The sequence below is a fragment of the Homalodisca vitripennis genome, chromosome 8 (genome assembly GCF_021130785.1).
Source record: "Homalodisca vitripennis isolate AUS2020 chromosome 8, UT_GWSS_2.1, whole genome shotgun sequence".
In the NCBI taxonomy this organism is placed as follows: domain Eukaryota; kingdom Metazoa; phylum Arthropoda; class Insecta; order Hemiptera; family Cicadellidae; genus Homalodisca; species Homalodisca vitripennis.
Window position 1 is genome coordinate 44,275,735 of NC_060214.1, and position 13,683 is coordinate 44,289,417.

General features: G+C 30.6%; 1 protein-coding gene across 1 annotated transcript; it reads left to right on the plus strand.

Annotated features, from left to right (window-relative positions):
• Nucleotides 1-2,325: 2,325 nt before the first annotated feature.
• On the plus strand, nt 2,326-10,046 carry LOC124368130 (putative gustatory receptor 28b). The gene is made up of 5 exons (XM_046825405.1): nt 2,326-2,737; nt 4,852-5,126; nt 6,089-6,157; nt 9,009-9,098; nt 9,987-10,046. Exons 1-5 carry the CDS (start codon nt 2,326-2,328, stop codon nt 10,044-10,046), a joined length of 906 nt encoding a protein of 301 aa, XP_046681361.1.
• Nucleotides 10,047-13,683: the final 3,637 nt, after the last annotated feature.

Consider the following 13,683-nt stretch of genomic DNA (forward strand, 5'->3'; position numbering starts at 1 on the left):
TCGACGTATTAAATGCAAATGAGACATTACTGCTTAATAAAGCGATACATTCTTAACTGAAATTAAATTTTTCATTATAATTACTTTGTATACAAAGAATGTTGGTTTTGAATTTACTAATAATTAAATTTTAATATTTTATGCAAGGAAAATCGTTTATAAAAATCAATGATTCATTTATTCCATTTTTGTTCTAACATGTGACATTTCTAATAAAAATAATTGATTTAACTTCAAAACAATTGCCTATTTGTTCAGCAAAAAAATTATAAACTGTAATTCTTTTACACAAAGTTTCGTGTTAACACATATTTAAAAATAATTTAGTGCACTGATTAAAAAACTATTTACAAACGCAACTAAACGAACAATATTTTCACTAGTATTTAGAACCCGTTTTGAACTAGACCTAAGGGATATTACGTTAACTTTGGCTAGTTTGGGGATTTTTACAAATTCATATTTTTTTTCTCTTTGTTACCTTTGGAGTGTGTACTCATTTCTAATATTAGGCGGACAGTATTTCAGCGATAACATGTTGTTGAAATGACTCTAGTGCAAGGTGTCAGTTCCGGCAAAAGCCTACTGAGAATACGTTTACTGAATGACATGCAGGAGCAATAAAACAGGATGCCGTGGATATTTGAATTTTATTTTTATTTTCTTCACACTTCGTATTCATAAAAAATTTATATCATTGGAACAATAATTTAGAATAATCCAATCATTATAGTTTTGTAGTTCTTGTGATTAACTGATATTCTATAGAATAGACATAACACACTGAAACGTGCATTAATTAAACTAGCGGTGAAGTAGTTTAGAGCAGCTGGCTATATAACATGTGTAGTCCGTAGTAGTCGGTGTTGGTATGTAAAATATTCCTTAGAATATATCATAATTTCTATAAGTAAATTTTAATTTCACACTACTTATCTTTAGGTAATTAAATTATTTTATTTTGTTGTAACGCTGCGATATATAAAGCAATATTACATATTTGTTTGTAAAAGAATTGTGGTTTTAAACCTCTCATGTCCATTTCCAGATTATATTCCTTGGATTATAAGTAAACAGTACTAGCCAAAGTTTTACTTATTTCATCTTTGGTCTATTATTTGTTGTGGGTTTTTCTTTAGAATATAATTACAGATGATTAAATTATATTTTTATTTCACTAAACATACGTGACCTTAAAATGGTTCAAACGAAAGCTGATAAAGCACCTGATGATTGGCAGTTTCTTACAGTTTCTTTGCCAGATCAACTTACTATAGGGGCGTTTGTTTGGTGGTTAGGTTTATTTTAATAATGTTGATTGGTTTTTAACATTTTTGGTTGTATTTATTTTGAAATTTTTTTCTTTTTTTATGTTAAATCGATTTGAAATTGTAAATTAAATTTTTTATTCCACTGTTTTAATATTTTCAAGAAATGTGATGTTTGTAATTAGTTAGAGTACTTTATGTACATTGGTAATCGTAAAGCAACGAACGTTCATGGTGGTTGTCTATTACAAATATAAAGATATTAAAATACATTTGTAATAAACTGTATTACAATTGACTGCAAATATCTTAAAAAAGGTATAGAAAATATTATTTATACCAACAGTACCCTAGTTTGAATTTAAAATAATTTTATGAATAAATTAAACTGTGCGGATAAACTAATATACATTACGTTCTTTATTAAACGCAGTTAAGGATTTTCTTACATGATTTTAAAAGTAAAATATTGGTATGTTTTTCAATCAGTTTGGTATAGGTACAAATGTATGTATATAATGTCATAAAGAAGCCAAACTGTTTTACTCCATGTTCTAAAAATAATGTTTCAACAAAGCAAGTTTCTTTTGTAAACTTTTCGCTGCGCATTACTTTATTGAGTAAATAATTGCAATCGATCAGCAAAAATCACAGAAATTTAATGTAAGTGGTGCTCAACAATAAAGGTCACACGAAAAAATCTCATTTATATACCTTTAATACCATCTATAGTAATAAACCAATCAAATTAATCGAATAAAGTAATTTGGTAATCCTTAGTGTGACAGTTATCTTAAGGAAATCATTATCATGGTTTCATACACTATGAAAGATATTCCAAACTACATCGTTTGGGTTTGGCAGGCATTTGGAGGTCTGCCACTGAAAATTACTTCGGGACCTAAAACACTAAAAGAACTGACATTTTCCATAGCTGGTTTCATTTGGTGTTTAATACTATTCATACTGCATGAAGTTCTCTCTTGCATCGTTCTCTACATAAACATCACAGAGGTAAGCGTCGGTCATGAAAGAAGTAGAATCCAAAAGTTTCGCAATGGTTCTAGACATGATGGGTCTGCAAATTGTGGCAGCTTCCACATTCTTCAGCGGCACATGGAAGTACTCGAGGATAGTTGACGTCTTTGGCAAACTAGACCGAATCTATCGAGACCTTCAGTACAAGAACAGAGAGATCAAGATCCAAGTAAAGGTCATCGTAGTCTCCATCGTAATGGCTTTGCTGTATTTGGCCAACATCGCAAACATCGTAGTGAACAATGCGGTAGACTTCTCGGTGTTGAATTCTGTCACCTTTCTATTGCTGGACTGCACTCGACTTGCCTTTCTCTTACACTTCACTCATGTAACTGAAAGTATCATTATGGGATTCACGACTATTAGTAACAAGATGAGAGAGGAGATCATCTGCAACTTAATAGAACGAACGGTGATGCAGCGCAGCTTGGGTGATTGTGACATCTTTCATACAACACGTGAATGAAGTACTTGTTAATATATTTGCAATAAATAAAAAGTATCATGACTAAAAAGGCAAAGTTAGGACTTAAAACCCCCCTTTCACGCTTTATTCTAATTTTTCACAGAAAGAAAGAAAAGAATGTGGAGAAAAACAGACAAGGATAGTTATTATTACTATTTTTCAGCGAAAAATAAATTTTATATGGCCATTACTCTTACAAGCCAGTCTAATGGATCTAAAACATCTACAATTCAACACGTCAAATTTCTATATTTCAGATTGAAAATAATAAAATTATTTTCCTAAAGATTATACTTGCATGAGAGAGTAAGCAAGCCCTTATGTCAGATAGGATGACCTTTATAACAAACACACCAAAAAACATGTGGTTTAAGATTACTTGAGTATTAAGGACAGTCTTCATCGCTTCTTTCACGTACACAATATTCATGAGCAATTTTTTTTTAATTTGCAACCATACTAATTTCTGGACATTATTGAATTAAACAGTCTGGCCAGTATGAAAAAAGTAGAGCTGGCACTACTTTTACTTCTACAGTAACTACGAAATACCAACTCAGCCATTCTAACATAGAGTTGTAACCTTCTGCTATTAGTGCTAGTTCTCAGTCAAATCTCGTAACGCTTTATTTATTTATTTATTTATCAACTGTTCCACCATTTTTACATTAAAGTACCTATTTGCTATATATTAACATTTCAAGACAGCTTAAATATCTTACAAAAATTACATAAAACAATGCAACAGTAATAGTTAGATGACAATGAGTAGCACTTATTCAGTGAGTAAACTATCATAGCAACAGGTGACCAAACAGCTATATAGGATACTTAGAGTCTGCAATAATAATCATATACAACTATAAAACAACAATGAGAACAACAATAATTATAATAACAACAATAACAAAGCTAACGGATAACAAGATGACAGTTTAATCGTAACAATGAGATAATGCAACAATAATTTGTGAGGACATCTATATTATATACAACCGAAAGAGAACAATCATATACAACTAGAAGACAACAATGAGAACAATAATAATAATAACAACAATAACAAAGCTAACAGATAACAAGATGACAATTTAAGCGTAACAATGAGAAAATGCAACAAGTAATTAGTGAGGATAAAGAGTATAGAAACATGTCTGTATAAAATATTGCAAACTTAACAAAGCAACCATAACAAAGATTTTATAAGTAATAATTAACAACAAAAATAACAAAAATAAATAATTACAGTGAATTGAAAACATAAAGCTATGGGGATATAGGATAATAAATTGCTGGTAAGAAAGAGGATTTGGCATTTGGGAATGTAAAGGTAAAGCATGCGTTGATGTAGTGGTTCTTTATAGTTATGTTCATCATCTCCCCTCCTGTGCACAATGCAAGTTATACTTCCTTCGCAGTGACTGTGCGCTTTCAGCAAAGAGATCAACATATGTTGCCTCACTTCCCAGTTTTAGGAGTCTAGCCATTCCATGGTTTGCAGAGTAGTTCGTGGGCTTGTATCTCCTTAGAAAAATTGACCTCGATCTTGTTCCTCTTGGTGTATAAATGTCAATGTCTGATAGCAATGAGGGACAATCCAGGATGCCATTTACCAGTTTGTACAAGAAGAGAAGATCAATGTACTTCCTTCTCTCGTGCAGAGGCTGCAAACCAAAGAGACTGCACCTCCGCAATCGGTGTGTTCAGATAGTCGTATCCAAGCCTTACTCCAAGCAATCTAATAAAGCGCACTTGTATCCTTTCAATTTTTCCGATATGGCCAATCTGATAAGGAGACCAGATGGTTGAACAATACTCCAACAGGGGGCGCACAAGAGCCTTGTACAGGGTGACTAATGTCGCCCTGTGACTTTATCGCTTATCGATCGATATCCCATGGAACTAAGTGGTGAATACGTAAATCCGCTTAATCATTCACCAATCAATTGGAGATAAGAAACTTATAAAAGGATTACTCTACTTCAAGAAGATTACCACACATGAATTCACAGTAGAAAAATACTCAAATGCGATCACTACCCAAAATGTATCATTTCTCATATTTTTCTGTGATTTTAGGCACTACGGTATATAAGATCAAGAAAATGAAGTCACTGATGAACACCTACTGGATGTTGTGTGACGCAGTACACCAGGCTAATGACTTCTACTGCGATCAGCTGATGGCCGTTATGTTCTCCTTGTTTGTTCACGTCACGATCACGTCCTACTTCTTCTTCTTGTATGTAAGATCTGGTTACGTGTTCGCCTTCACTATGGATGCAGTCTGGGTCCTGGTTCTCATCTGCTATGCGATTCTGGTTGCGAATTCAAGCACGGATATCACTAACTCGGTAATTCTTCTTGTTCAAATATAATAGTTAAACATAATAAATTACTTTTCTAAAAAAAAAAAAAAACTATTATAAGAGAGCTTTTTCCAATAAGAGTAAACCTAATTAAGAATATGTCTCTTAGAACAAATCTTTTTGTTCATCTATACATTAATAATACTCTACATAGAGTGGTTTATCTTAAAAATTTCTTATGTAAGAAAATAATTATTAAAAAATTTCCTATTTTCTATATTGTCGTTATCAATAATATCTTACTTCATTTGTAGGCTTAATGAATTAAATTCAGCAGTAATCTACGTAACCCTCATTAGTTTTAATCTTCCATGATTGTTAATATGTTTCACTCAGAAAAAGGTATCGAATAAAAGAACTAACCTATTTTTTTGTTTTTTTTTCTGCCATGACGATTACCATTGGCTAGTGCCCTCTGGTCAGTCGTAGGTGGTTAGTAGACGAATGAAGACGTATTGTGACCTGTATCCCGTATTTCAGTTTTAATGATTAGTGTTGTGTATAGTTTCTTATTAAGTGCATGTTTATAGAGTTAGTGAAGTTGACGAACAACATGGTGGTTTTGATTCCTGACTTAGGCGTGCCACAACGCTTTGGTATGATTTGTTTATTTTAACCTAGTTTGTTATTATGTATTAGGTTAGTTCTTTACCTGAAGAAGAGATCAGATTGCAGATCTCGAAACGTAGTGTTACTGATATCTTGTTTCACTGAACGATGGCAAATGTCCGGAAAAATCCTGTTTCCTTCATAACCTATTCTGTCTTCCCTAATAATTATAGATACTAGTATGTGCTGTTTATATAATTATGTTTAAAAAATAAGTACTAATTGTTTTCATTAATAACAGTTTTAGTCTGCCTAATGTACCAACTATCAACCTAAATGTGTTATTAACAATAACGATTTAGTCATATTATGAATTTTTATTTTTCCCTATTTTTCAGGCCGACAATACTGCGGTGATGATTTGCAAGTTGATAAACAAAGATCTGGATCCGAGTTTTAGGAAACAGGTATGACGTCATGACCTTGTATTATTTCCTCGTGGTAGATTCAGTTTGGGGAACTGATAGATACTACTACCTAAACTGTTTCTAAACTAGTAGAAGTTTACTTCTGACATAAACAGTCCAATTTATTAGATGTTTGAGCATTGTATAAAAGTTGTGCTAAGGGGTTTTTGATGTGAAGGAAAGCTCAAACATGTAATAAACTTTAAACGTAAGAGCGTAAGTCCAATTACAAAAATTCATAATTATATACAAATTATAACATTGTTAATGTATAAATAACATTACTTAATTACCTATACTGCAATAAGGGAACTAAACCCAAAATCCAGTTTTATTTTGACAAAATTAAAGTTACTCAAAGCCAATACCACATAAATCATGAAAATTTAAGGAGCATATGTATTAACCAATACTTTCTATTGTACATTATAAACATTTCCCACTTGTTGCAGCCCTTGAAATATAATGTGTAATAAAATACAAAGGGAAACTCTCAGATTTTGAAATTCCACATCAAAACAGTTGATACATTCTTCAGTTAAATATTAATAGATATACTGGATTGGAAGTTCAACATACACTATGTTATAAGAAAACTTCGTGTAAATTAACTTGTTTTACTCGACTGCGTTACTTATTTAAATTATATTATTTATACTATATTATTTGGCACGACTCTCAACAACTCTTTTTATGATCAGTGCCTTATCTATTCTGTAGCCATTGAACATCTTCTTGTAACCGTTAATTAATGGGAAAGTTTTAAATTCTTACCACGCTACTGCTGTAAAATATGTTATTTACTCGATAAAAGGACTTTCATTTAAAGTATCTGTGTGTTTTAATATAAAGTATACACATTTCAGAGCACTTTGGGGGAAAATCTTAAACCGTAAAAGATCAGTTTATCCTGAGTTTATAACAATACCATGAACGGTATAGAGGGATCAGTAAATTTCACAATGTCCATTTAAATAACGTTTTTATTCATTAAAATTAATTAGGTATATACTTTGAACACTAATTAATTATATTTTTCAGGGTATATGGACAGGGAAATACTATATCAAATCACTGTAAAAATTGTCTCTTAGCTGTTTAGTCATTTCAAATTGAAAGTGACTCAAAAAACAATCCTTGTACTTTTTAGATATTTATATTTAATTCCTATAAGCTTTACACGACCACTTTTGATGTAAAAGTTTCCTCAAGAAAACGATTTCTTCTTTTAAATAAAAAAAAATAATTTAATTTATTTATTTCAAAAATAATATAGAACTAAAAATTTAACTCAAATAATGTACAGTTTATAAATTAACACAAAATAAAATGTACTTTTCTCTAGTATTAATGGGGCTTAACAAAACTGGGGTAAGAACTTCCTAAAACATCCTTCACACTACTTGTGTCATAACCTGTTACTGGTTGTGCATACTGAAAGTGCAAACTGTAATTTTATAATGTTTCAAGCAAAACTATTTACTAAAAACTTGATATCTTGATGTAAAGAAATTATTCTGACTGTAGTATAGTCAATTGTTATTAGAAATAGTTTTTCTAAATATTATTTTATAAATAATATTGAAGACCTTACTTTGAACAACAGCAACGACATGTACTCTCTTAAACATTTGCTTTAATTATTCAGTGAATTAAAAATATGTTATTTCACTTTAGAATCAGAATAATCCATTAATACTTGTAAAAGAAAGGTAAACATTAGTTGATAACAAATTTCTCATATAAAAATCGTAATTCGAGTACAGAAGAGCTACCTACGCAAAACCCGCACAGAAGTAAATCGAAATCACCAACAGTTAAACCACAAAACAATACTCAAAAATAATGTGTGTTGTCCACAACAATGTCAAAAATGTACGTGAAACGCGTGTCGTAGATGTTTATACCGACCCTTTCACCTGATACAGCGAACTGTCACCGACGCCATAGATTGGCTTCCAACTATCAAATCCCAATTCCCGAGAGACTCATTGATAGCCCCTATTGTAATCCCTTTATAAGTAGACTATCAAAAACAAATTTCTGTCTTACTGTAACATTCATACAGCCGCGAAAACTTTGTTGAGAAATTAAATGATGTATTTCACCTAATGTACGTGCCTTATTTTAACATTACTAATTAAAATCTGACATATGTTTGCATATAAGTTTTGATATCAATATTTAGATAGTAAATTTTAAATTGCCTGTGTACCAAATGTTACAAAAATTACAAAAAAGTCTATTAAAAATTAAATTTTCAACAAAAGTACTTAAATAGGTATATCTTCACCTGTTCCGAGTATGTGTTATGTAATATAAATGCTAATTTCAAGTATTATATCATAACAAGACTGATAAATATTAAAATTACCTTTGTGTATAAAAGGAAATTTATATTTAACTGACACTTTTATTTCAATTTGCATATTTAATGGTTTGATGTGTATTGTTGTTTTATTAAAGGCTATGGTATATTTCTTTCTTAGATATAAATCCTGAACATGTTTTTTAGACACATAATTGATATAAAATAAAATGTATTATAGACGCTTTAACAGCAGATAGACATTTAAAATCGAAGTAGTGCTTTTAGATTTAAAATTAATTTATTCTAATATGAAGACAAATAAATTTTTTACCAGTACTTAACTCTGGCTTAGTAGCAGTCACTGTTTGACCCTCAATTGGATGGATGTAAGCGGCGTAACTAACACACGTAAATATAAAACATTACGTTTTGATATTGTGGATTTGCTATGAACGTAATAACATAATTGGATTATTAACATAAATATTACATATCAACTGTTCCTTATGAAACAAAATAAGCCTTGTGATGTGTTTCCAGCTTGAAGGGTTCCTACTGCAGTTGCCTCACCACAATGCAAGATTCTCTGCTCGTGGATTTTTCCAGATCCATAATGAGACCCTCATATCAGTAAGTCTTTATCCTAATATTTATTACTTACTGTAACACTCTATGCTCATATGTACTATCTGCTTATGCCTTTAATTGAACATGAAACATTATTTATGCACTTACTGTGGATACACCCCTCTAATTTCGGTCATTGGTCAAATTACATCTCTATACTACTGATATGGACAAAAAATGTTTATCCAAAAAGTTTACAGTTGCTTAGAGATTTGAAATAACATATTTTTTATAAGCAAACTAAGTATATATCAATCAATATGAGTAATATGTTATTTCATATTAAAAATGCCTCTAATTTCACTTACTTTTAAAGGACCTTTGCACTTCATTTCTGTGTATCATTAAATTAAGAATGGGTATATTTGTGGATAGGGGCCCTTTTTTTTGAAATCCAACAAGGGAGAATGTGGTATACATTTCCGCCTTGTAGCCTTGAAATTATGGAAGGCTAGCTCTGTTTCAGTCTCTGCTAGCTAAGTGGGCAGGGTACAGCAGTTCTTCCAGATCAGCCTTTAGCACTAATATTCACCCACTTCACCATCATCCGCAGTAAACTAGATGTATTGATCTATCCCTTTACTCTAATATCTCAAACTGTATGGTTAATATTGCCGATATCTTACATTCTACAGTTGCTCAGGTGTAAGTGAAAAAATCTGTTTTAGCTGTACCTAGTGTATGTTATACTAGCAGTCATAACCAACCCAGAGGTGAAATCTTAAGTTAGGATATAGTTTTTGACGCAAAACTGTTGCAGTTTAAGTTTAGTTAAATATGCGTGGGAAATATATGATTGAATGGTCCTATTTACAGTGGGGAATGAATTTTCTGATCAGCTGGGTTCACTTGCTGTTACTTATAGACTGACAGTGATTTTTATCTGTACAGATGGCTGGAGCGGTGACAACTTACCTGGTGATACTGATCCAGTTCCAGACTGAGAATTAATCTACCTAGACTAGTCCACTGTAGAGAAACATTCATTTTACAGAAAAATAAATGTGAAATTTTTAGTATGTAGATTCTTACTAGTCACACTTGTAGTATAATCCAGAAACTACAAACTCTATCACAAAATACTGCACTTGTAAAGTAAACTCATTTCTAGCATATTTAATGCAGTAGATCTTTTTTTTGTTTTTTTTTTTTTTTTTAATTATTAAACTTAAATCGTAATCATTGATCTGTAAAACGCTACTTTGATTATATAACGAGTGGCTTATTATCACATAATCTAATAAAAATATCGATACAGTATTTTGATTTTCGTTACTTTTTCTTTTGTTTCAATATACTACAAATTAAGTTTATGATCATATATACATCTAATTTAGCGGTTGTTTTACTCATTGAATCGATGTTTCTTGTTGATTAAACTCTATCGTAAAAACAATGCTATTAGCCTTGGTAGTGGAATTTTTCTAAATATCCTTGGAATGGAAGCAATTTCATTAATTTCCACTTTTCACACATCCTCGGAAACATAAGTAAGTCAACATTAGTTTTGAAGAGAACCATTTATGACGTCATTCCTAATAATCCATATTTCTACTTTCGTCATTAGATAACCAAAGATAACTTTTAAATTTAAAAAAAATCACAATATAAACCTTAAACCAAAAATGATCTTTACAACTTTCCCATAAAATATAAATTTCCGTGTCTATGTAAGCTTAAATTTTTATTTAACATAACAAACTTAAGTTTATATTCCCATTTTCATTTTGAAATAGTACGTTTAATATTGTGCTGTTGTAAATACGCATAACGCCTAAAGGCACTGCTAATTTTCTTCAAATATTTACAGGTCTACAATGTGCCTATTTTATTTCACTATAATTACTTTATATAAATGTTACTCATGTAGTTTACGATAACTTAAACCATTGTTATGTTTATTGTAATAAACTATTCGTTTGTGATTGCTGAGATATTTTTCTTTAATTTTGAATTCTTATAAACCTGAACCCCACATGAGTTTTGCTTTATTCTACAATTATAAAACTTTATAAATTTATGTATGTCTTCAAACATTCGGTTAGATTTGATTTTAATTTCTTGAATATTCACATTTTAACATGTTCAATGTCCGACTTACAGGATTTAAAAATATTAAAGAGATATTGTGTTTCTTGAAAATATAAGTAAAAGTTTTACTGTAGACATGGATATATAGTTGCATACATACCGGAAAACATCATATCTCAAGATATCAACTGAATTGTATACAAAAACGTCGAATTTTATAACTTTAAAACACACATTTATGCCCAAAATCTTATTATATATTTTTCCAGTTATTTATATATTATTCCAGAAATTTCACAACACTAGACCTAAGTTCCATTTGATGTATGACTAATGCAATGGTAGGTTTCCACGTCTTCCTGCCCTAAGAGAATAAACGAAATCGAATATTATATAGTTTTATACAGGAATATTGCATGTTTTTATATTCATGAAAATCTACTTTTTGCCTCAGCGGATCACCAGTATTCAAGTTATCCTGTTAGAAAAATTTTTTTAATTCACTTGTGAAGGAGTAAGTAATGGTATACCTGCTACTGGTTTTAAAATACACTGTAGAACTTATAACTTTGAAAGAACTGCTCGTAAAATCAAATTATTAAGCTTAATATTTTATTTCACACTGTTAATATTGTCAAGAAATTTTATATTTGTAATTAGTTAGAGTACTTTATGTGCATTGGCTATCGAAATGCAACGTTTATGGTTGTCTATTACAAATATAATAGAACGAAAATGAAAATAGCGTACTTTATTACAATTCTTTGCAAATATCTTAAAAAAGGAGTAGAGAAAATGTTATTTATAGTAAAAGTACCCTCGTTAATTTTAATTTATTTTATTATTAAATAAATCAAAAGATTTATACTAATACACATTATTTATTCTTTGTTAAACGCATTTAAGAATTTTTTACACGAATATCGAAGTAAAATACTTGCAAGTTTTTCAATCATTTTGGTATGGGTACAACTGTATCTTATAAATAAAAATGAATGTCGAAATGTGTTGGTAAGCGCTAAACTCGATAACGGCTGGACCAATTCGGTTAATTCTTTTTGTAAAATGTTCATTGAAATCCGAGGAAGGTTTTTATGAAGAAAAAGTTAAGAAAAGTTACCTGGAATATTTTGGAATTCAGGAAAAATTGTAGTTTGTACGTTTCATAATTAAAAATTAAACTGGCCACTAAACAGCTGTTGACAGCTATAGTTCGACAAACTTTCTGAAACATCTGCCTTACATTTAAATGTTACCAATAATAAATAAACAGTGCGTGATCGTTGTAATGCAGATAGTTAAAATAAAACATTAATATATCTGTGACCTAATCTATTGAGTTTGCGTTTGTCAACTGATACACGAAACAAATTCGTATATCGTGTTTTGTGCAGAGTGTTTACTTAGTTAGTGTTTGTTTACTTCGTGATTAGTGAAAAAATAAAATTTAATATTTGATATGCCTCCTATAAGACGAAGCAATTTTAGGTAGAAGAACCAGAAATGTTTACAAACCAAGCTAATTACCGATCTAATCGTACTGCACAAGAACGTCTGACGACGGAAATGAACGTGAAGAATTCGGATATTACAAACGCCGTGAATCGCCGAGCGCGACATTCAACTAATAATCGCGCAAGTTTGAATCGAGCTGCTTTCAGTTACGATGTGTCAATTGACTACAGTAACTACCAATGTGTTGTTATTGGTTCTATGAATTCGGTTTGCTCACACTGTAAGGCATTAAAATACAAAAACGAAGCCAATGGATTGTGTTGCGCAAATGGTATTAAAGTAAAATTGATACCATTGGATCTACCTACCAGAACCATTTGTACTCATTGGTTTCAGGAATAGGAACAGATTCTATACACTTTTTGACACATATCCAACAATATAACAATTGCTTTCAAATGAACTTCATTTGGGACAACAAATGTAGTTCGGGAAAATTTTATGCCAACTTTCAAGTATGTATTATAGCAGTTACTCATAATTATTTTAGCGAACAAAATTTTCTGTCACCAAAGTTAAGATGTGTCACTAATCTTTAATTTCTTAATCACTTATATATCACTTAGTCATCATATTATATGGTGATTCAGTTTCAGTGACACCTTTATTATAGTTTATATTTGAAAGATATTAGTTAAAACTAAATATATACTTTTTAAGATAAAATATTTATTTAAGTTTGATCACTGACAATCTCCATTAATTTATACACAAACCATAATATTTTTTTTTATTTACAGATACAAGGGCAAATATATCACAGAGCAGGTTCACTGTTACCAGTGTCTGATAGCGACAACAAATTCCTGCAAAATTATAGATTTTATGGGCAATTCACCACAAGAAAATTGATCTTGCGTTGTGCACATAACAATTTAGTAAAGAGGTCTATTGTAGAACAATTACAAACTTTATTTCATCATACCACAATCAATTGATTATATTGTTTAAAAACTTGCCCTGGATCTGATGCCATCCGATAATCACAAAATTGTAATCAGAGCTGATATTAAACACCTGCAGGTCATACATACAAGACGTT

Excerpts from the sequence above, each read along its gene's own strand:
- LOC124368130 (XM_046825405.1), top strand. The coding sequence starts at position 2,326 with ATGGTTCTAGACATGATGGGTCTGCAAATTGTGGCAGCTTCCACATTC. Across the intron at positions 2,738-4,851 it reads GGTGATGCAGCGCAGCTTGG|GCACTACGGTATATAAGATC; the intron begins GTGATTGTGACA and ends CTGTGATTTTAG. Across the intron at positions 5,127-6,088 it reads GCACGGATATCACTAACTCG|GCCGACAATACTGCGGTGAT; the intron begins GTAATTCTTCTT and ends CCTATTTTTCAG.